This window comes from Anser anser (genome assembly GCF_964211835.1).
Source record: "Anser anser genome assembly, chromosome: 12".
NCBI classification, from domain to species: Eukaryota; Metazoa; Chordata; class Aves; order Anseriformes; family Anatidae; genus Anser; species Anser anser.
In genome coordinates, this window is record NC_139733.1 from 19,397,167 (window position 1) to 19,421,357 (window position 24,191).

The window sequence follows — 24,191 nt, forward strand, 5'->3', positions numbered from 1 at the left end:
CATGAAAATCATGTCCTTGACACTTGCACACATTATAAACGTGTACACTAATGTTCTGCCACGTCCTTGCCATGGATAGAAAATGATGCCTCACGCAGACAGCAGTTCTTTCAAACACAGGGCGTGGTGTTCTTTTAAATTTATCTATCCCCACCACCACTATTTTCTTAATATTAGAAAGATGAAAGAGGTATTTGTATAGCTTCTGTATCAATCTACTTTCAGGCCACTACAAATACAAACTCTATGGCTTAAAAATTCCATTATCCTCTTTCTAATGAATGAAAGGAGGATGGAAAGACAAAGCCATCAGTTTCCATAAAACCCAGCTTTCACTAGCGTCTGATGTAACGTTTCTAGATGGGTGAAGGGACTCTCCTGAATGCAAAGAAGCACGGTGCTCCCAGCGCACCGAGGATGCTCACGTGCTCCCCAAGACCCCTCTCCTCTGCCGCAGCGCCGGCACTGCTGCTGCCCGCGGCCCCAGCCCGTCTATCTCACCGTGAGCAAAAGTTATGTTGTTAGACACGCCTCAGTGAAATCTGGGGGTGTACAGAAACAAACCTGCAATAAAGCATCCTCGCGAATAAAGCGGAGCCCGTGCTGAGAAGCACATCAACAGACAACCCCTGATTTAAGCCATTTCTTCTAACAATGCGAAACTAGCAAGTATAAATTAACTCACGCTTTTAAAAGCCAAACAACACCAGTTAGCTAATTTTATCAGCGCTTAAAAAAAAACACTTTGTTTTAGAGAAACCTAGTGAACTCAAGTCTAGCCTGCTTTGTGAAAGCAGGTAAATACACAGAAAAAGAGGCGAGAGTCTCAGATGAGAGGGGATGCTGAAATTTGGCAGAAAAGCAGGGGATGTGTGCTAAAACAGCCTGTAGTGACCAACCGATTTTTTCTCACCTCTGGTCTGCAAACCCAAAGCACATCGAAAGTGCCACCACCCGTGATGCAAAACTCTAAAGAAAACCAGCTTACGCTCTTCACACTTTCCTCAGTACGCTTATCCAATGCACTTTTAATTAGCTAATTGTGCCCACATTGATCCAATTAACAAGCCACAAAGATCTGAACAAAAGGAGCGTATTCTGCCCAGTGGAGACTCCATTCAACCACGCCAAAATCAGACAGAGCAGGATGGGGAGGACAAAATCGAGGCCAAGCCTGTTGGCCACCGTTCCCAACAATTCTGCCCTCATTTTAGGCACGAGGCTGGATGGCAACTCCAGCAGCACCTACCTCTCCCGTTTAGGAGTGTGGACCGATAGCTGTCCGTTAGTTGAGGCGTGTGGGTTTATTATTAAGGAGGTCTTAGACGGCGCGGACGAAGAGACGCAGGTGGTGGACAGGTCGAGGCTGCTGTGGTTGTTGCTGGCTGCCTCCTCGGCTGTGTGCGAGCTTGTCACTTCCTTCCAGAGCTGCTGCAGTTCTGTTGGAATCATGCCTGAAACAAACAAATTGGATAATTAAATCAATTAACAGCTAATTCGGCCGTCTTCAAACAGTAATTAAATCAAAGAGTCAGTAAACAAAGCCTAGTGTTAGTTTTGTGTGTGTGTCTGTGTGCGTTTACACACATGTATTTTATTTCATTTTCTTAAATAACTAAAGGCTAATCCTGAACGCTGCAAGTCTCCTGCTACGTTTCCTGGTGTGCACCTGCAATACCTCTCCAGGGCTAAACGTGGGGTCTGGGGGAAGGAGAGACAGGCCACACAACCCCCACCCAACAGCACATGAATTATTATTGCTTTCTGTAATTTTTAGACCAGAGGGCCCAGGCCCTCCTCAGGCAGAAATCCCCTGAGCTCACAGCAAGGGCGGCCAAGGGCTGCTCTGCAGTCAGCTGGAGAAGTTTCATTTCAGCTTATTTTTTGTTGTTTTAAGGAAAATAAATACATCCTAACCTGTTTTTAAAAGGAAGGAAGGTCTGGGGGAGAAAAAATACTCAGCTTTATTATTATGACAACACGAACCACAATATGACTAATTTTGTGCTTAAGTTTTAAATGATGACAAATAGCTTTGTTATTAAATACAGTTTTTATTAATCACTTTTAGACATAAATTATGAATTCATATTGTCTTCCTGAAATGCTTTTCAAATTTTAACAGTCAAATTGATTATACTATGATTATTTCATTAACACACCTATCTTTCTCATTAATTTTGGTTTCTCGAACTGCTCACTTAATTGATGGATGTGTCTACTGAAAAACTGTATAACTTTCTATACAAGTAACACTATTATTACTGTCATTTCTTAGATCAATGCTAATGAGCCATTCAAAAGTAAAATGAAAACATAAAATAAGCTTCAAGAAATCAAAAAAAATTGTTTTTTGATTGTGCCACAATGGACACCAGGCTTGGGACATGCATGCAGCATTCAATAAATAGCCTGAGTGAAAACTTTGCAAACTCCAGTGGGCTGTATTTCTGCCTGGAGCAGGGGGGTATGCACGTCAGCGTGGCTTGGGCTCACAATGAGATCATGGTTTTGGATAAAGCTTATGTTCGTGGCACAATCAAACAAGTCAAGTTCTCGAATTGAAGGCTATTTCAGTGCTCTTTCAGAAGGCCATGGGAAAAAATGAGCAGTAGAGACGCACCGCTTAAATATTCGGAAAAAAATAAAAAATAAAAGGCAGTGTCTGTGTGTTCTTAAAGAGGTTTCTCATCACTGTGCTTCGAGATCATTTGGATGACTGTTCATTGTTTCAGCGTGTCATGGCACTGGAGCTATCCTAAGGAAACCTGCCATTTTCTGAGTATACAGCAGCAGCTCAAGCAGCCACGTATCTCACCAAACCCAAGGTATTGAAATAAAAAAAAAAGGCAGTATGCATTATATTCATTTGAAACACATAATAAAAAATGCCAAGGTCTAAATTTAATTTATTTTTGTCATTTAGAATACAATGGATAGATAATCATCTCAACGTGATCAGCCAAACATCTTTACTTTGCTAAACTGTTAAAGATTTTAATTATGCTAGCTTTGGAGAGCACTGGTCTAATGAGGCGATAGACTCCAGAGAATCTAAGTGGTTAAGAACTGTGAAATGAGTCTGATAGGATTTTTTTATATTCACCGTGGATCGTTTGCATATCAAAGAGGAGTAAATTATTGCACGACAGACCAATAACCTTCCCCGCCTTTCTGAGAGTAGCATTAACAAAAACAGTTGGTCTCCAGTAACGGTTCACTACTAAAAAATGCTCAAATCCTTAAGTATCTGCAATTAATATATATTATAAAAGAGGCTTCAATTTATACATTAAGTGATCAGATATTCTTAGGACACATCCATTCCTCTAAAGCCACGTCATTTTCCTTTCATAAGAACCAAATGCCAATTATATTTTGATGGATTTTGTCCCAAATGAGCATTTAGTTATTAGACATATTCAATTATTACTTGTCCCCTGAAATTAAACCTCTGAGCAAATTAAACAAAGAAAAAGGTCAGTACACAAGCCTATGTCCTGTTTTGCTGTATCTGGGCTATTATTTTCAAACACCTTGTGAAGTGACAGTGTGGGATGTATTTTTAGCTAACACGCTTGACAGCACTGTCTGCGCACTAACAATTACCTGCGAGCGCGGCTGACCCTTACACCACTGTTTACTCAATGGAAACAATAGTGAATAGACTTGTCTGTTGATGATAACATATTGATAGGAGACCGTATGAGTCGACACCTATTTTTATTTTCGAGAATAAGCAAATAGGGAAAGAATAAGTGCCTTCAGCCCTTCTACCAGCCCCTATCTGGACGAGTCAGTTTTTAATTGGAGAAGGGGTTGCGCCCGCTCTCCTTTCTCCGTCCCCGCTTCTCCTTTCCCCTTTCCTTCCCCTCCCGGTCACTTCTGGATACTTCATCTGCAGCCTGCAGAGTTATACAGCTGTTAAAATAGATACATTCAGTATTATATATTGTGATATGAATAATATATTCATATCTCTCCATAGATCCTCCAAAAGTCAAGGGGGTTATTCTAACTTCCTATACGAGTGTAACTCTTATTAGCACAAAGAGAACTATAGCATATATCGGAAGAGAAATACAAAACACCCATTTCAGGGGAAAAAATGATGGAGAATATAAGAAGGATTTCAGGCTGGATGCCACTAGAGAAGAGTTAGCTGTGATGTCATACGTGCCTGCACACAATCCATCGTTCAAAAAACGAAGGCATCGCTGACATCATTTGATTATTAAAAAATAAAATTACATATAAAAAAAAAAGCCTCCCTCCTCCTTCCCCAAATGTCGTTCTTTCAGAATAATTCTGAAGAGTATTCCTAACTAGCCTGTCAAATTGGGCAGCTGAAAGGTATGCTCATTACTCATCTGGCAAAATGGTTAAATAAAATAATAGAACAAATGGTAAAAGTAAGTCGAACAGATTCATGAACACTCGCAATAAATTATGTAATTTACCATTTAACAGTTTCATTTTAATAGCGAGAGGTAAATTTTCAGTCCGATTCCCAGAACTGCAGTGCAATTACCCGTGCTCACTACTGCTTGTGCCGCAACTTCGTACGTACAAATAAGGGGATTTAGACCTGAAACTGCCAGATCTACGGGAGCAATCAGGCACCTTCATGTCTCAGTCCTATTATTTTCACTCACTAGTGATCTGAAGTGTGATTTGCAGTTTCATTTTACAGCTCCTAAAGATCTAGCTCTCACAGCTCCGAACACTGCTGAAATGTGGTTTGTTTTTAAATTGCTACTATGTACAGATGTAAAATCTAGATTATAGATGTGTCTAAATACAAAACAGCACAGATTACACAAATATAACACTAAAGGATGTGCTATTTTGTGTAAGACAATAGGCGAGCACTGAAACTAAAATACAGCTTTGAACAATGTATTAGTTCTAAAAACATAACAAAACCCCACTTACGAAGTAGCATTCTCTCCTTAGAAACATTTATTGCTATTATAGATACTTAAGAATAAAAAGCAAAATGCTCTTAACCAAATTCATAGCTACATTAACTAGAGGGCTGGATTTTTCTTTTTATATGCACACTGACAGTATTTGTCTCACTCTTGCCAACTGTTCTGAAAACAAAAGAGCATGATATATGTAATTTTTTTTTTTCTTAAATAAGAAGTGTCCATTACCAATTATTTTAAACTATAGCCCTGGCTCCTCGTTGCATTTTTCAGGACAACTAGTCCCCTTCATTATGAAAGAAAATGTAGGCACAGGTTTAAAAAATGTATGTTGTGGGGACAGTTGACAGATTACCGCTCACGGAACTCAATTTCCCAACCCCAGGTATCACTGGCTCAAAGACAAACAGAGTTGCTCAACCTCTTTGTGTCCTTGTACCTCCATACCCAGGTGACCATGTTCAAGCAAGCAGAAAGTTGATTTAAACCTCGTAATGACATCAGTTTTAAGCCATCGTCTCTCTGATAAAAAAAAATCGTGCTGGATCGCAACCTGCCTGAATTCTCGGGCTCCCCTCCGCCCCCAGCCAGCCCCGTCCCCCCGCTGCTCGAGGCTCATCTCCCTGCCCAGCGCAGCCTTGGGACCCTCCTGTTTGTGTTTGGGCTCTCTCTGGCACCCCTTCGGTTTTAAATAGGCTTCTTCCCAACGTGGCGAGGACTAATAGTGGCACTACGCCGCTAGCCGTATCAATCAATGCCACGACTGCTGAATTACCTACTGGTGTCTCCGATGTGTTACTGCACAGATTACACTTCATGCATCACCACATTCATTTCTTTCACATTACACATGAGCGTGTCTTGTCACTGCCCAATTGCCCTCCTTTGGACAGCTTAACTGATGTACTGTACAATGAACCTCACTGAGCAAACTTAATAGTATAGGAGCTGTGGGAAAAATTAGAAAGGTTGAAGCTTGAGTCCAGTGGGCACGTGGGAACGGCCTGTGATGTTTCCAACAATAAATCCGAAGCGTAATTAACGCGCGTTACAACATTCTGCAAGTATAAATGGCACCACTAGTCTACATGCCCTTTTTCCCGAGCTCATCTCATGCCTTCTCGCCATCACTCGGCATGCTGATGGGGACTGACAAGCCACCCCTGGGCCTGATCCTGCAGCTCCCTGCCAGCCACCTTCCCGCATCAGGACAAGTCTAACATCAGCAGTCCAGTTCTGGAACGCAGGAAAGCTAAACCCAGTCCTGCAGAGGGAAGTGTGAATGTCACCCTCCAACTGGAGGTTGCTCCAACACCTTTGCGGGTCTTGCAAAAATGAAAAACAAGCCTGAATAAACCATGCAGCCGCGTGGCAGAGCAGACTCCACTCCCCAGCTTCGTCTCCCTCTGTCCACACCAGTTAACGCTCACCAGGCACCTCGCTTTCCTTTTTGCAGCTACACACACATAAAAAGGGAGGGTGAAGAGCAGAAGCAATTTCACCCACCACCCCATTTAACCGAACAGAGCTGAATGTAAATTCATTATATGGTTTAGCAACCAGTAGCAGCCCCAAGGCTGCTTTGAAGAGCCCAAATCATTTCAAGCTGAGCTGACTCCAGTTGTTGAGGTGGGTGTTTAAATTTATTAGGGGGCAAAGGGAAGGAAAAGGCATGACTATTCAGAAACACCAGCATCTTAGTTGAAAGACCTGGTCCTCCCTGAGCCATGCCAACTTTGAACCACCTGCTTTAATCACAACAGACAAGAGCTCAGACAAGTCTGTTAAAATGTCCTACAGGTTGTACAGAAACCCAGTTGAAAAAAATGTATGTATTAAGCCAAGAAGGAAAAGAAAGAACAAAAATGCCCAGGTTGTGATTACTGCCGAAAGTATTGTGATTTAAGTAGCTATCGCTTTCAACGTATCAGTATCTTTAAAAAAAAAAATAAAGCAGGGATTTCAGCAAACCAGTAACTTCCTGCAGAGTGCGGGACCGAATAAAGATGTAGGAGGATCTAATTGTCAATAACACCAGTATAACACCATCAAAATTAAATGGAGTTAATCCCAATTTGCCTCAGCGTGGAGGGAAGAATGAAGCTCTGACGTACAGAGGCAGTGAAATGAAGGACATATAAACAGGCATGGAGAGGAGACACTGCCACCTTTCCCTTTCAGCCGCAGAAAAGGGCAATCGCATTTCTACAGCTCGGCAGCGTGTGATCAGCGCTCCTCTGTGCCCAGCTCCCCGCCAGTGGTAGAGCCAGAAAGGGCCAAAATAGCACATTAAAAAAAATAATAAGGAAAAGCTGCTCTCACACTATCCTAAGCCATGAACCCAGCACCAAAATTTTATTAGGAAGCCTCCTGTGGAGGATTTCAAGTCCGGATTAGTACAACCAGCAGCTTCGAGTCCGCCAGGCTGGATATAGCTGTGCAAATTGAATCCGAACTCCAAACCACCTGCCCCCTGCTAGCGAGAGCAGCCCACGGTTTCAGTGTTGCCCTTCTCAAAAATACCTTTCTAATGCCCACCTTGTCTGTCAGAATTTTTCTTTGCTCGTTATTTTGCAAGCCGATGAGATCTCTGTGTCTCACTGAGTGACAATTTTGTGTGCACGTGCTATCTGCCTGCTCGGCAGCCCCCCAAGCCCTCACCTACCTTGTGCAAGGGGCTGCAAAGGCAGAGTAGGCTGGCCAGGCTGGATTGTTAGCAGCCCTTGACGCTGCAAAGTCAGGAGGTGCTGCTGTTGCAACTGCTGCATCTGTAAGAGTTGCTGCTGAAAGGCCAACTGCTGTGTAGCCACCTGCTGTTGCTGGGGCTGGAAAAGAAAAAAAATGCACATTTGTCAACACAGAGCAAAGCACTAACAGAGGACTTGCAGGGCTCCTTGTCTCAACAGACGGCAACTCCTGATCATGGTCATTTGGTATCAAGGAAGGACAGCGAGCCCACCACCCAGTACCAAGGACCCCAAGGTTCGTGTAGGTGCTGGAGCTACCAACAGGGCTGCAGTCAATTTCCACCTCCGCTGAATACTTTAATTCCACCTCAATTCCTCCTGCAAACCCGATGAAAAACGGATGCAGAATTTGGTGCATGTGGCCGTGTTTTACCCCAGAAGGGGCTGCCCATCAGTGGTGGACAGAGCAAGCGCTGCTGGCAGCTGTGGAAGTCCTGGGCAGTTCTTCGAAGCAAAGAACACGTCGAACGCGAGTCGCCCCACGTAAACACATCATGCTTGGACGTCATGAAAAACAGCCCTGTACTCTGCTCTGTTTGCTCATGCAAGGATTGTCTCGACAATTAAGGCAGTACAACCGGCTTGATTTATGGTATTTTACACTTACTCTCTCTTATCCATCCATCAAGCAACAATACTTTGTTATGTGCAGAATGATTCTTTGCTGTACTTAAGGCTGCTACTTCTGCACTTTGAAATTTTTAATTATTCTCACTCTAAAGAAGACAGAGTTGCTTTACTCTGCAGGGACGTGAACCCTGAACCTCCGAGGTGTAAAAGAACATGTTGCTTTTCTCACTACTGTACCCGGAGAAGCTTTTAACTACTCTGTTTATCACTTCTGACATAAATAAATGAGAAAAAATCAGACCTTTGAAGAAGAAAAACTTCATCTAATATTGTTAATTAGCCATGACAAACGATGAAATAACATTGTAAATCTTTCATAGAAACAGCCACTAGATTTTAATTACACACATTCATAATTTAGCAAACAACATCTTACTTGAATGTGAGTGTTTAATATGTACAGTACTCCAGGCTTCTGAGTCCTTAATTTTGTTCAGTTAAGGAAGCCTCTAGGTTTTGCTTCCATGCTCATCTTGTGTTTTATTTGCTTTGTTCTTTAAAATCCATGAAAGGCTTTGCGTTTTGATAAATATCTTTTTATTTATTGTACAATGACAAGAGGAAAACTTTTGTTGTGTAAAACATCAATACATCATGCCAGTGTTTAGCAGTTCCTTGTGCTAGCCAAAAAAAATTAATGTAGATTTCCTTAGTAATTATCTGAGTGATAGAAAGATAATACAGTGCAGTAGTACAATAAATAGAAGGAAATTATCTAATATCCCTAATCTGCTAGGAATCGTATCAAGGTGGAGGTCTTATACACATTATGGCTAACAATTATGGAAAAAAAAAATTAACTCTTGCAAAACTACACACTTTTGCAAATAAAGCCCGGCCAGACCGCCAGCGTTCGGTGGCCCCTCCCTGGTATCGGTGCGGAGGATCGCTGGCCCCGTTCCCTGCTGGTGTCAAGCAGGAAAAATCCACCCGGGTCACAGGAGCAGGGCTGACGGCCACCAGCCAGGGGCCGGGGCCCCACCTTCTGCCAGGGCGCTGGAGCCGTCCAGCCCCGCCGCGCTGAATGTGACACAGTCACAGGGGGCTTAAAAGAAAAGAGGAAAAAAAAAAAAGGAAAGGAAAAAAAAACCTTTATTGGGGAAAGTTAAGGACAATGGCAATTACTTCTATTAAAATCCTTAAATAGTTGTTTTTGTGTTGCCATGCCCCATCAATCTTAATACTACAAGCAACTGCATACCTACAACTGTACCGACAGGCAAGTTCATTTTTCTTATTTCCCAAGAAGATCTATAACTTGGGGAACAGTTAAACAAGCGAGTGTTTAGCCATACTGGAACTTGGAGAGTTTTCATTTCTGTGCCACAGCTTGCTCAGACAGATCCAGTTGTTGCAACTATTGCCAACAGCACCAGATGAATGCAAGCTGCAGCGACAGATCCATTAGGAGCAATCCTTGCCTCCACAGATGTTCCCGCTCCAAATAGACATATATTTAATGTATATTTAGCGTGTCTATATATAATAAGCAGTATTTTGTAATAAATAAATAAATTAGCCACAGTAATCTGTGGCTTTACCTATTTGCCATCTGAGTACGAAGTTAGCATTAAAGAAAACACCCCAAAACCCCGACAACTTGACACAAATCACCTGATGCCCGTGCGGTTGTCTTCCCAGCTATCCCAAGAAAAGCTCTCGAACACGCTCTACTTTGAAAAGCCAGGATATAAAAGTATACAAGGCCCATTGTCCAAGAAAGAATTTAAAAGCAACGCACGTTGCCAAACTGCGCTCCCCACCCAGTTACCAAACACAGGATACAAGGCAGTTTGTTTACTTCTCACAATTGAATGCATACAAAAAAGGTCTCGGTGCAGTCCTGTTGTCAGGTCAGTAGTCAGTGTTAAAACGCTGAAATATCCTGATAAAACTCGCATTTTTGATCCCCTCCCTACAGCTCCTGTCAAAGGTCTGTTTTCCTTTCGTAGGTCCCTCCCTGCTGCCTAACACAAGCTGCCCCAAGCGCTGGCAGACAAACGGCCATGGCCACAGCATCCCGCGGCCCCAAGCCCCCCCGGTGGGGGCTGCGGGGGGCCGGAGCTGAGCTCGCCCCACAAACTCACCCTCTGCCGCCCGAGTACAGCCTACAAGGGGACGGCCAGCCCTTACACTAGCCTGCTTAGGGGTCAGACCCCTTCAGTCCACGGAGATCGGCAGCGTTTTCCTTCTTTTAGGACGGTGTGGTGGCACGAGCCGCTCGCAGAGGGGCTCCGGGGAAGCCCTACACTCATGTGTTCGGTCCAGCTGTGGGGTACAAACTCACCCCATGGCAGCATCGCCACCAGCGGTCCCCTCGACAGCACGGCACAGCCTGGGACCCGCCGCTGTTGTGGATTACAAGGAGGGGGAGGAAGGAAGACCCACCGCTCGCATGCTAATCTAGCCAGAATAAGCTCCTCGGCGCAGGAAAACAGGGCTGAGCAAACCTGCGGGATGGGACGGAGTGAGAGTGCTGTGGGAACAGGCCTCTGCTGAAACCCTCGGCAAAAAAAACCCTAGGGAAAGCTGGAGAGACTTGGGCCCCTTGTTCTCTTCTCCGCTATCATGTTAAAATGCTCTTCTTAAAACAGGAAGGAGTCTTTTCTTATTGTTACTTTCGACAGTGTAATATCAGAAGTGTGACCACAGTAAATCAGTGTGTTAGATATTGAAATGCCATCACATTGTCTAACTTCCCCTCTCGTCTTTTTTAACACAAAGTATTTTTTCTTCAAGCTCCGAGCCCTCATCTTTGTGTCTGAGATGCTCTCCTGTCTGACAACAGCAATTTAGAAGAGTTAACTTTTATCGTTCATTCTGCTGTGTAACTTTCCCCTTCAAATTTCTTTATCTGCCCTCTGAGCTCATCTGAACTTTCATGTTCTCCCAGCATGCAGGCTTGCATTCAAAACTATGTCTAATAGACCAAATAAGAGGTTAATAAGAAGTGGCAACAGAAAGAAAAAATACAATCCCTGGTAACTGATAAGAATGACAGTGGCAGCCCTTTATTGTTTGTCTTCAAATATAGAGTTAAAGATCTTTAAAAAACTAAATTTTGACGCCTTTGAAAAGAAAGAAGCACAAAATAACAACAGGGGGTTATTGCCTGCCAGCCACAGGGGAGAAGCTCCATAATTCTTATTCTCCCTTTTGAAGGCTGTTAGAAATCTGATTCAAAAAAGCAACAGCAGAAGGAGAAAGCCTCTTGAGGCTATCGCCATTTCCTGTGATCATGCATAATGCGTTTCAAAAGTGGGTTTTTACCATTTCTGTTGATCAATTGCACCTCCTTCATATCCCCTCTTTTTTCTGCTGTGTTTACATCTGATGTGACTCAATGACAAGCGCTGTCTGAGACTGTGAAACAGACCTGTCATGTTGATTTATGGGCGCATCAAACCACGACTTGTCCAAACTGAAGCTCGCAGTTCATTAATTAGAGAGTTGTGACTTTGAAGTCAGCTTTCAGACTGTGGTTTTTAACATTTGGCTTAATTTATATGCTCTTGAATGTGGATCTCTAAGGAAAAAACTGAAATTCCCTTCTTGTCTTTGAACTTCTTTTGACCGCACAATAATCATTTCTTTGTCCAGAGTGATGCCTGCATCCCAGAGTCATTAACGCGCATTGAACTGCCACTGATGAGTAAGCCCTACTGAATTAGAAAAACAGCCAGCAAAACAAAGCTGAGAGCATTCTGCACAGTGATATCTCACAATTACATGCCTTCCCTCCCTGTGCCATTTCCATTTTAATTACTGTTAGTCCTTTAGATTTACATTTTAGACACTTTTTAATCTGTTCCCTTTTTATTATAGAGGCGCCCGTAAGCGTGCTATGGTTAAGGTTGTGTCAGCGTTTCCATTATAAACCCCCTATTTTCAGGGGTTTATAACTCAGCTGGAAAAATTCACTCGGGGTTGAAACTTGGCACAGGTGGCACAATTTGCCAAAATTTCAGGGGTGAGAAATCGCTGCGTGCTTCGAGCATCACCAGTGGCAACGTGATGCCCAACCGCTGCCACTAGCACAGGATGTGGCACAGCGCCTCGCGCCAAGAGGCAGCTTTCTAGGATCTATCCGAGCCAGTGCTGATGTCAGACCGGAGTCTCAAACTCCTTGGGAGTACAGGGGTGAATTTGGTGCCATCAAAATGTATGTCACTACAGGAAAATCGAATTTAAGCACACCAAAATCAACAAAGTGAGAACGTGGAAAATACTTAGAAAGGATAAATGTATTTTAAGTAGAGACAGACACCACCTTGGTGATCCTGCTCCTGCCATGGACCCTTGTGGCATCTGAGCAAGGTCTCGGGCCACCGTGCACCGCGGTGTGCTGCAGCAACCAGGCACAACACGCTGCGATGGGGTGGCATTCCCGTGCTACCTCTGCATCTCAGCCCTCCCTCGCTGCTCACAACTAACGCTGCTCGAGCACAGTCCCTTCTGCTGAGCAAGGAACATCCCAACCTCTTTGGTTGGAAACTGCAAGTGCGAACTCAAAATCTCATGGAATTTTGCCCTGTTTAGAGAGGACAGCCACATATCTGGGCCTGCTTCCTTGCCCCCTCCCCTCTGCAACATAACTAACTTCCAAAAGCACTCTCCCAAGATACACGTCTAGATGCTTGCTCCAGTACTCATACCGAACATCAAGGCATGGTCCCCGGCTATAAAATATGTGGCAGCAAGCAAATGGAAAGCGCAGGAAAATACAGGCGAAAACAGGACAATAACTCTAAATCTGAAAGCTGAGACCTGATAGAGTCAGTTCAGTTGTGCAATCATTTATAAGATGAATGACAGTTTAATAGCCACTAGACAGTCCTCTGGGACCTGTGGTTTGAAAGTAAAATGGGTATTGTCTGTACCTCTTTAGGCTGTTTTCCAGCATGTTGTTGCTGTAAAAGTTGAAGCTGCAACTGTTCCTGTTGTTTCTTATAAAACTCTTGAAGCTGCTGCTACAAAGAAAAGGAAAGATGATAAGTAACAAAGTGGAGAGCCAATTCAGTGTCCCTTTTGGTGTAATACACAAACTGTGATTTGAAAAATAGCATCCTTTTATCTGTAATGGTCTGACCTTTAGTTTGAAACTCGACAATAAATTCAGTGCACACTGACTATTCTTGGCATTATCGTTTGAAAAGTAATCTCCAAAATGAACTGATGAAAAACATACCATTTTCTACACAAACTAATTAAAATAAGGCAAGGAATGACCTTTGATTGTAACAACAAAGCCAAAATGCCCTTGCTGAGAGAGCCTGGCGAATCTCTGTTGTGAAACACACATGCTTTCTAAATGATAGGGTTTGACTGTATTAAGTGTTGTTCGATACATGCACAGACATCCTGGGAAATACTCTCCTCCTCCCCGCAGCCAGCCACTCGCCACGCAGGCTGTGCTCTGGAGCCGGGAGGAGGCGGCATGGCAGCGAGGAGGGGGCACGCGAGGTGGGGTTTTGGTGGATGCTCGTGCTGGCCCGATGCTCGCGAGCCCACGCTGAGCCATACCCTATGGTAACCCAGCCTTGGGTTGCATCGGCAGCCAACTCTCAGCTGATAAAGGACCACGCGTTGAAACGGGGCACGGAGAGACACTGATGCACCGCGCAGCATATGCTGGCTGACATCAGACGGATTAAGGCTTGCGAACCTCTTCGCTTTCACTGCCACTGTTTCAATAGCCCTTTATGGTCCCAAGTGGACGTAGCAAGGTCTGAAGTGGGAAGTATTACCCTACCACTTCGTTTATTGCAATTAATCAGGGCACACTGTACTTTCTGGGGGATGCACGCAAAAGCAACAGGGACATCTGCCGAAGACCTGACACTTAAACATGCAGCTGCGTTATTTAGCTGATCCTGGAAACACTCCTAGCACTGCTCCTTGGATTTGTTTCCAGGAGCTATTTCTAGACCTAAAAACAAAAGAGCAGTCAGTTCATTTCAGAGTGTGGCTGCTCCGAGGAGCACACCCCGAGAGGCGGGCAGCTGCTTTCCCGGGAAGACGTCGGGAGCGAAGCCCTCCGGTGCCTGCCAGGGCCCCACGAGCGGCTGCAAAGGCGACAATTACCTGTTGAAGCATGAGTGCCTGCTGCTGTTGGAGCAGGACTTGGAGTTGCTGGGGAGTTAGCACTTGTTGCTGGAGGATCTGCTGCATTTGCTGGGGAGTGATCACTTGAGGTGTCATCATAGCCACCGACACGGGAACCTGCGGAAGAGACAGAGCGGGGGTCAGGGAGCGTCTCCTGGGAAGACGGGCAGGCGCGGGGAGGCACGAGCCCACCCTGAGCACAGAGGGACCGGCTGCGCTTCCCCGGCAACTCAGGTCCCTCTGTGCAGAGCATTTCTGCGATGGGAATTCTTTAAAGACAGCAGTACAGCAAAACCTGCTCAGATTTGTTTGTTTTTACAAGGAACTGCCAGCTCAGTCCTTTCCCTCCCAGAAAGCCCCTCCCTGCCGCACAGAAATTCAAGAGCCCAGTATCCCGTGCTGATGGGATCTAGACCCTACTAGGACAGGTTTTTAAGAAAACTGAAGGAAGGCTCAGTGACGTGAATAACAGCACTGCACTCCTATGCAATTTTAACAGAGAGGCCCTGCTACGATGTCTTTACCATTCCATATTCACCCAGCATACAGATGTCTTCAATTCTTTCATATTATGTGAGATACCATTAAAAGCCGCTTTCCATGACATTTCAGTGACAAACAGCTACAGTGATGAACTTGATAGCATTTCATATTTGCAACTGTTAACACGTTTCTGCACGGGCATCTTTGCAAGGAACCTGTACACTGTATCTGAAAGGATGATGTCTTGTTCAGATAAAACACTGACATTAAAATGACAGGCTGTCTTGGCCAAGGTTACACAAATTGTATTCAAGCGGATACCTAATGACAATGCTATGAATTCTGCAAGCTTTCTAGAATGTAATTTAGCTATTCAAAATAATCACTGCACTTGTGTTTAATTTGCAGACTACATGAGAACCATTTTGTCAGTCCTAGTAATGCAAGAAGACTATTTCCCTAGAAACCCACCCCTCTATCCTCCACCCCAAAAAAGGAAAAGAAAAGGAAGAGAAAAGAACAATGGAAGAAAAGACAAAACCCATATGAGTTTTAACAGTAATATTTAAGCACCTTACTTTTCTATAGTTTCAAATCAAATAGGTGACAGCACAAAACTAAAAGCAGTAAAGGATATACTTTGCTAAAAAGGATCTCCTGTCATCTCATGTATTACAATAAAAGGTAATAATATGTTTAGCACTTTTTCTGTGCACCACTTTTTAAAAAATCAGCAGACAATAGCTGATCAGAAGATAAAAGAGTTTAAAAAAAACCTTCCAGTGTAGTAGTAAGCAAGAGAGAAATGCAGTATTAATTTTATGTAACATAATGTCTTAATACGCAGTTTATCTTGACTTTTTCACATGATTTGTCCTGTCATTTGCATAGCAAGCTCTCATTCCTAATTTCACAGTCATTATGCACTGATGTCCTGATTTCTCAGCATCACTAATTTTGATGAACTAAAAATGGTTCCTGAAGGTCAGACTGATGTGCACTGCGCATCGCCTGGTGTTGTTGTGTACATGGCGTGCGCCAGGGCCCGGCGCTGCCCAGAAAACACGTGCTCGAGACACGTCTGGCAAACCAACAGCCCTGTAACGCCAACACGGCATGGTCCAGCACGAATCCCCCACATCCCAGCCACGAACCTCCCGTGGTCCTTGCTGGGGCAGGCAGGTGCGAAGGCAGGGAAATGGAGATTTAAGGATGGGACAAACTCCGGTCCCTCCGAAGCCACTGCGCGGTGCCACCGCCTCGTCCCATGGGACGAGGTCACTGAGTCATGAGGATGGGCAGTCCCCTTAGTTCTGAATATCTTAATCCACAGTCTTTAAAAAACTTTTCTGGGAGCTGACAATTATTTAATTAAATGCTGCAGTCACTATCTTTGCCCGAAGCGTGACTCACCTTCATTATTCCCATCCCCTGAGAAGTTTACTTTACCCTGGGGTTTGTACTACCTGCCATTGAAGTTGGCCTGAGCAAACAGAAGAGGAAGCATGTTTAAGTATGTTTTCTGTGCCATTCTTGGAAGATATACAACACAAATACTCTTCAGTCAGATTTATGACGACAAGCAGGGATACAGACAGGAATAGGGTGGGGTGCTGTAAACCCTACACATCGGTGATTAATACGGAGGGCCGCATTCTGCCGGCAGCCATGCGGAGACAACTCCCATTCACTTCCATGGCTTTTTTGCACGTTTATCTCAGGATGAATCTGAGGATTTGGCCCTACCTTTGAAAACCGGCCATGTACCTTCCGGTGAAGAATCTCCTCGCTGCGCAGTCGCTGCTCCAACAGAAGCACTTAACCAGCGAGGGCCCAAACACACGGCCAAACGCGGCCCACCTAGGCGGGCAGGTTTGGGTGGCTCCGTCCAACCCCGTTTTACCGCATTTTCACACCCCACCTGCGACTCCAATGAAGGCCCTGCCTGTAATTCCTAGGCATGGCGAACGCCGCGTTTACCCGTTGGGGAAGCGACTTCCGAAGGCCTCCTGCAAAGAAACTCCACCACACCACAAAGCGCCCCGCTAAAAACGGCACCCGCGCCCCAGACCAGCGTGGGCACACGTCCTGGTAGAGGGCTTGAAACAGTTGAGAATTATGGCCTATATATCCACCCTCTTAACTCCCACCGTCCAACTTTTTCATGTAGCTAGTCCCTAGTAATACTGGGAAGCAAAGGGCATGCAGCACCAGCAATAGGCTATTATAGCCCACACTTTATTACCCATTACTACCGAGGTCATTAGCGGTAAGAGTGATTGTACCGGTCTTAACCTATTGATCATTGTAACTACTATCATTTAATCCCGTGTTGAATGTCTGGAAAGCTGCTAAAGGCACACAAGAGAGAGTGCTTTAGCGATGAGAAATATAGCCAAAGCTTGGAAATTACACTTTGATTCATAAAATCTAGCCAGTGGTTTAAATCAATAGTATTTAAAACAGTCATGTAAGTTCTTAACTACAGCTCTCTAATATTTATGGGTCCCTTTTTGAGTGTATTCAGTCAAAACTAAACTTTATTTTAGATACTGTGCACTACACTTTACCTTACGTTAGATAAAATATATTTATTTCTGATATTTTGCCTGATAGTAAATGAAACCTAAACTGAAGGCTATAAATTAATTTTAGATTTTTATCTCTCAGATGTCAAGCGAAATGTGTTGCCAAAAAAAATTACAAACCAACTTTGAAAATGGCTTAACTGTTTAAGTACATGAAAACGAGTGTGTTTTATGAGTTAACAATGAATCACAGAAGGCAGTTTATGAAGAACTAAAATAATTCTGTCTTACTGCCTTCGGGGAGTTGAAGCTCAAATTAAACTACTGGCAGATATATTTAAAGAATGCTAACTTAGCATGCAGAACAGAAATCAATCTTTTTTTTTTTTTTTAAGTTGTTTATTTCCATTTTCTACATGAAACATGATTGTTGTTATTGATATGATTAATGAAGCGCTTCTGGTATTGTTGACTGATAACAATAGGGTGTGGTAGATACCCAGCTGCATGCAAACCTGGCAGCAGAGGTAAAAATACAGCTGCAATTTGGCTTTCGGAGCTGTGCTAGTATAGACCTGCTGACATGCTAATACCAGCAACGGCAAAAAATGTCTTTAATACTCACAACTGTTTTCAGCCACTCTCTCTGTCTCCCGGGGTCCTGCCTGCTATTTCTCTGGCTCCCCCAAAGCCTTCCCGTCCTCTCCCCAGTCCCGAGCTCTGCCAGCACGCCGTGTTTTGGAGAGGCTGACCGAGGCAAACTTGCACAACTTGGGCCAAGTTCACCTCTAACTTCACAAGGGAGTTACAGCAGGGATGCATTTGTCACTCCTCCGTACCACTCAGACAAGGGTCACGGGGATGAAAATGATTTAGACCGATTTAATCATCTAGTTCCCCCATTTTCCCTGATATTAATATAATTAAATACTAGCTAAATAATTTCAAGTAGTTTAATCTTGTATGAAGTGGGGGGGAAAAAAAGAGAAAATGCCATTTTCACACAACGTGCCTTCATTGCTGGATACGGTGATGGTCTTGTTAACTGTTAGCAGGCATGCATGGAAGATGGGGAGGATTTCCTTAATTCACAAAGAATAACTCTGCCAGAAAATCCTTTTCTCCTGTGATGTATGTTCACACTTGATTTCAGTAAGTCCTCGGAGCAGGCACCTTGGATTTCCAAACAGCAATTCTTCACTTAAAGATTTTGTGATAAAAGTTAAACGGAGCACAACACAGCCGAACACAGAGCAAGTGGCTGAGGAACAGTTAAAAATGCTGGACTGCCAGAAAAATAGACACGGCTAGGCAAAAACAAACAATTCAATTGAGCTGTCTTATTAGAAAGCTATTACATGCGCTACTTTTGCAATATTAAAAAAAAAATCGCAACCGAAACAATGCAAAATGGCTTTGCTCGTGCCCCAGGAGAGGACAAACCCCGGGTACCCTGGCAGAGGGAAAAGCACAATGCCCCCAGCCGCAGCAGAGCCCAGCGACAGAAGAAGTGCTGAACGCAGGACCCGCATCCATCCTGAGACTGAAACACTTCTGACATAATATTTCAGCCTCCAAAATAACAACCCAAAACTGCCGCTGAAAGAATTATTCATGCAGAAACTGCAATTCCGTTTCATTATGCAAAATGGAATCTCGCTTTTAGACTTAGTTATTTTGCCATGATACTGCACAACACATTAAGACAGGTACTGTTTATTACATTAATGTAAAATCAGCTAAGTAGTCTGTCATTAGCATAACTGTTCTCTCCGTAACAATGCAACTCCCTATAAAAAGAGGGGGAAGAGAGCCTCTTTAAAATTAAATTAGCATTTTATAGTTATAATTTTGTTTATTATATTTTATCAGTAGGAAAGATCTGCCTTTGACCCACAGAAGGCAGGGAGATGGGCTATGCTGACATTCCCCGGCATGTCAGGATGTCTGCTCTCTTCTGCATTCTCTTCTAGCTAAGGAAAAACGGGGATATTTTCATATTTGTTTACAGAATGAAACATCTGATCTTATCTACCACTTCTCATGCATACCAGGTTTCTCACTAAGTGCCAGGATAATTGTTTCTGCTATAATAAATACCCATTTAATTTGCATAAAAATATAAAGTTTACATAAATTAAATCCTTTCTACATCTAACATTTGTCAAATACAGACTAAACCGGAATGCACACAACCAAATACTCATTTAATAAGCTGAGTGAGATTTCAACCTCAAGATTATCACCATCATTTTTCACATTTTAAGAAGTTATCATTTTTGTTTCCCGCTCCACCGTGAAAGGAAAAATTACAACCTGCTGTACATGCTTCCTAACAGCGGTGATATTTTATAATGGTTCGGTTTAAAAAAAGAAAAAGAAAAAAAAGCTTTTTTTTTTTCCTAGAGTTTAGGAAAGGAAATGTTTGCTCCACATATTCTGCCAAAACACCCTGAAACAAACCAAAAGCCATCCTGCTTAGAAACACACGAATTACCCCTCCAGCCCTTGAAAACCCCTTGAAACCTTCTCTCTCCCCACCACCCTAAATGCGCTGAGAATGATCATCATGTCAGCCTCCTCGCATTTGTGTATTAATCCACTAATACATTAAGGAGAGCTTAATTAAATAATAAAAGGCGGTGATTGAATCAGCAGCGTTCAGCACGCCCGGAGTTCTCCGGAGCAGGCGGTGCTGCAGCGAGGGGCTCTCCTTTCCTCTTTCCTCTCCTCTCCTGCCTGGGCAGCCTGGGAGCAGCGGCGCAGCTCGGACCCCGGCGGTGCTGGGGCTGAGCCCCCTCTTTGCTCCGCGCCGGATTTCTCTTGCGAGAACCAGCCGCAGCGCTCTGGGGCACGCGAGGAGGCATCCATTGTCCTGGCCAGCTGAAAAAAATTAGGAAGCTATTGGGGAAAAAAAAAAAAAAAAATATTCACCTGGTTAAAGCACGCTGCGTGTTTCACGTAGGAAACAGGGGAAGGCAGCTCCAGCCCTGCTTAAACACTCACTGAGGCTCTGCCACTTCGGCTGCGAGCGGAGCCTTTCTCACAGTTGTAAACTTTATTTGCTTAAAACGTGCAGTTTTTCACACCTAGCGCAGACACCTACAGCTGCACATCGCAGCTAAGCACAACGGTGCAAATTAGATTCTAATGAGAAAACATCAGTTGCTTCTTTGACAATCTTGCCATTCAGTGATTTACTTCTAATGAAGACGCACTCCAACCAGCCGGCTCTCCGTGTTAAAGGTCAAAGCGCCTTCAAAAAAATGCCTCGCAAAATCAAGGCAAATGGGAAACCCGCAAAGAAACCTTCTCATAAAGTGGCGTGGCAATTAGAGTAATTGCGCAAAAAGCCGTCTTCGGTAAAAAGTAAAAGAAATTAAGCTGCCACTACTGTAACAGGTTAGATGAAAATCAAAATTTAATGTATTCTCCCTTGTGTCATCTTGTTTTGTCAAGACATCAAATAGAATTGGAAAGTACAAAATAACAAGCCCTTGAGAAATCACAGAAGCCGACCTTTTTGATGTTGTTGGTTTACCTTGTTCTCAGTTATTTGAACAATGATGTTTCAGATTTAAGGGCAAGATAAAGCTTAAAAATTAAAACCTGTTGTCAGTTTGGGGAGGGGGCTGTTGTCCCTCCAAAACAGCAGAGCATCTTACCTAATCAATGAAGGCAAATCCGTCCAAAACTAGTGCAAGGAACAATTAGCAATCCTGCTTATTTGCTCAACATTCAGTCTGTTTTTAATACCATTCATTCAACTTCAGCACAACCTACAGATCCTCCTTCTAGCGGAGGAAACTGTGCTGGAAAGGCTAAAAAGAATAAAAAAAGAAAAAAAAATGAAGGAAAAAAAAAAAAAAGCTGGGGAAGAGAGATTTGCCAGTGCAGCTTCTCTCCAAAATCTCTACATAGCCACTTCAGACCTGCAGAGGAGTGCATGATGCATTTTTTCCCTTTCCTTGTAACTGGAAAGCGAAGCTGAGCAAGTAAGCACCTTACAAAAACAAAACAGCACAGGACATTTTGACTGAACTACAGCAAAATAGTTTCCAGTAATGCAGTTCTGCTTTCAATAAAACAAACAAACTGCTTAAAACCAGCCAAGCCTTTCACCAAACAATAACAAATTTAGCTTATGGTGTCAGGACTTTCCCACAATCGAGTTTCGCAGGTGTTGATAAAACTGCCCCTGCTACCGCTTTTCCCTAGCAAAGGGGGGAGAAAACAACACCAGCGAGTTAGCTGGCTGCCGGGAAACGTTTTGGTAAAGTCAGTCCAAGTTGCGGAGGCATCCAGCACAGGTCTGCCTGAAGCAGCTCGAAAATGACTAGGAAATAGAGAGCAAGAGCACACGAGAGCTTTGTAACTCCTTCAGGTCCTGAACGCCAGAAGCCTTCTCCCTTACCTTTCCTTCAGCTGCCCAGGGCATGCCATCACAGACAAGGAGACCAAAGCCTTTCACATTGCCATAGGAGCTCGTGTAGCTTCGCTATTTTAAAAACGACACGATTGTCGAGCAGCATCAGTGCTCGAGAGCTGCCAGGTTAAAACGCTGCCTAAGTCATCGCTCCAACCGCTCTACATCACTTCCAACGTCTAAAAAAACCCCTAGCACAACTGTTGCGACCGTTTCCTCCATTACACGCGACTCAAACCAACTCAACTTGCGTACACGTCAAAGCCCGCCGTCCATTAGCGCGAGAATCCATCTGTGACCCATTACAACCCGGGGCCGGCAGGTGACGGCTCCTGGCGCTGCCCGGTCCCCGCTCACACCGCTGCGGGGGTGTCCGCCGGGGGCGCGGAGCCACGCACGCCTCCCGAGCGCGCCAGGGACCAGCAGCCGGAGCACGCCGCGACGCCCCCGGCTCCCTGCGAGCAGCCAGCTCCCCAGGAAGCCCACGCTGCTATTTCATTTCTCCCCTGTCAATTCCATTTTATTTATGACTTCTCTCTAGTTCGGCTGAGTGACTGGTCAGAGCACGTCTCAGAGCTCGTCCTTTTTTTTTTTTAAAGCAGGAATTATGCTGCCTAAAAAAGGGAGGGCACAGTGGCGAGGCAGAGTGTACGTTAAACAAGAGGAAAAAAATAACAACTGTAGCAAACAAAAAAATTTCAAAGCGGCCCTTCCTATCGTAAGCTTTCCGATGATTTATGGTTTACCAACTCAGCAAGGTTACGCAACGCTGCATGCCTTTAGATGCATTATTTGAGTCAGTTGAGATTTAATTAAGATCACAGCCTCCAAAATCCCTGTCAAATGAAAATTCACAAAAGACAATACACTATATATCCTCACGCAGATAGTCTCCATTCCATGCTCTGGAATAACATAAGTTAATCCTCGTTTCTATGGTGGCAGACAAAAGTTCACTAATTTTGTTTTCTTTTGACACTTGTGTTGTTTTCTGTTTTATGTCATGCGATCATTCCCTTTTGGGAAGGGAGGGGAGCTGATATAGGGGGAGCGAGCAGAGAGCAATATGTCTGAATACGGCAGCAGATGTATTTTGACATTCTCACAGCTCTGCCGTGATGTCATCAAGTTTTCATATAATTAACCCCTGCCAGCGAGAGCATCATTGCATGACATCTGCCCACTGGGAAGCGGAGGAAGGAGCCGGGGACAAAACACACGAAGTGCCTCGAGGTTGCTCTTGTGCTAAGATCCCAACTGAAAACCCAAATCAGGCTGGGGCGACAAACCTGGGCTCCCGACCCCGCGGGCAGGCCGGGGGCTTCGGCAGGGCCCGGGGGGCTCAGCAGCCTCGCCTGCCCCCCGAAACGTAGCCAGCACACGCAGCGATGCCTCTTGTAGGGAAACTGTGAGAACTTTGCCTCGTTCTGGGGTACTTCTGTTCGCATTATCTTAATATCTGCTCGCTTATCTCATGGTTTAGAAATGACAGGTGCTAGCGGTCTTTTGTTTGACAGGCCACTACACAAATAACTGTCTTGCCTGAAAGGGCTAATGCACTACTAATGAACAATAAATCAACTTTGATTATAAAGTGTCAGGCCAATCAGTTTGCAGTTCGGCTCCGCCACGCTCTAGGCCGAGGCAGCTCCTCTGTCTGGCCAGGATTCGGGGTCCAACCCCGCGGCCTCCCCAGTGACGTTCTGGGGCAGCGGCCGCAGGAGCTCGATTCGAGCCCCCTGAGAGCGGCCCTGCGGCGGGCTGGGAGAGGGATGGGGGCCACCTGCGGGGTCACCCCACAAAATCTGCCCCTTCCCCGGCGGGGGCACGCTCTGGTACCACAACCTCACAGCGATGGGCGCTTCAGGCCGGGCTGCGCACTGAGGGGTGCGGGCAGGAGGCGGCCTGCCGGGCCCTTGGGACACCCCAGGGGCGCTCTGAGGGTCCCCGTGGGGTGTTTGGGGCACCACAGCCCGCTCCAGGATCGGGCCCGGCGGCACAAGGCGGGGGAAGCGGCTCCCAGCCGGCCCCGGAGGGTTTCCACGTTTCGCTTCTAGCGAAAGGAGGCGAGCAGCCCGCTCAAGTCACTTTTTTATTAGAAATAAACTTCGGCAACCCGTCGCGCTCGGCGGCCCGAAGCCTGCCGTTCCGTTTTCGTAAACAGCCCTTAGTCACCGCGGGTGATTCACGTTTCCTGCCACCAAACTTGTTTTCGTTCAAAAAAGCGCCCCGACCGCCGCCACACGCGGCCGCCGCGCCGCGGGGCCGGCTGAAGGGCGGCGGGGAGCGCCCCGAGCCCCGCTCCGCCCCGCGGCTGTCGCGAGCGGAGCTGTCACGACAG

At 44.9% G+C, this 24,191-nt stretch overlaps 1 protein-coding gene across 31 annotated transcripts in view; it reads right to left on the minus strand.

The window, feature by feature from the left end:
• FOXP1 (forkhead box P1) overlaps positions 1-24,191 on the minus strand; it is a 384,604-nt gene that overhangs the window by 61,762 nt on the left and 298,651 nt on the right. For 23 of the 31 annotated variants that reach the window (XM_083795634.1, XM_083795619.1, XM_083795612.1 and 20 more), the window contains 4 exons: positions 14,393-14,530; positions 13,189-13,278; positions 7,597-7,756; positions 1,250-1,454 (listed from right to left, as the gene is read on the minus strand). In XM_083795634.1, coding sequence (XP_083651760.1) covers positions 1,250-1,454; positions 7,597-7,756; positions 13,189-13,278; positions 14,393-14,530 — 593 coding nt within the window. The remainder of the gene's footprint in view (positions 1-1,249; positions 1,455-7,596; positions 7,757-13,188; positions 13,279-14,392; positions 14,531-24,191) is intronic. The other 8 variants (XM_083795618.1, XM_083795625.1, XM_083795622.1 and 5 more) reach the window with 1 other exon arrangement.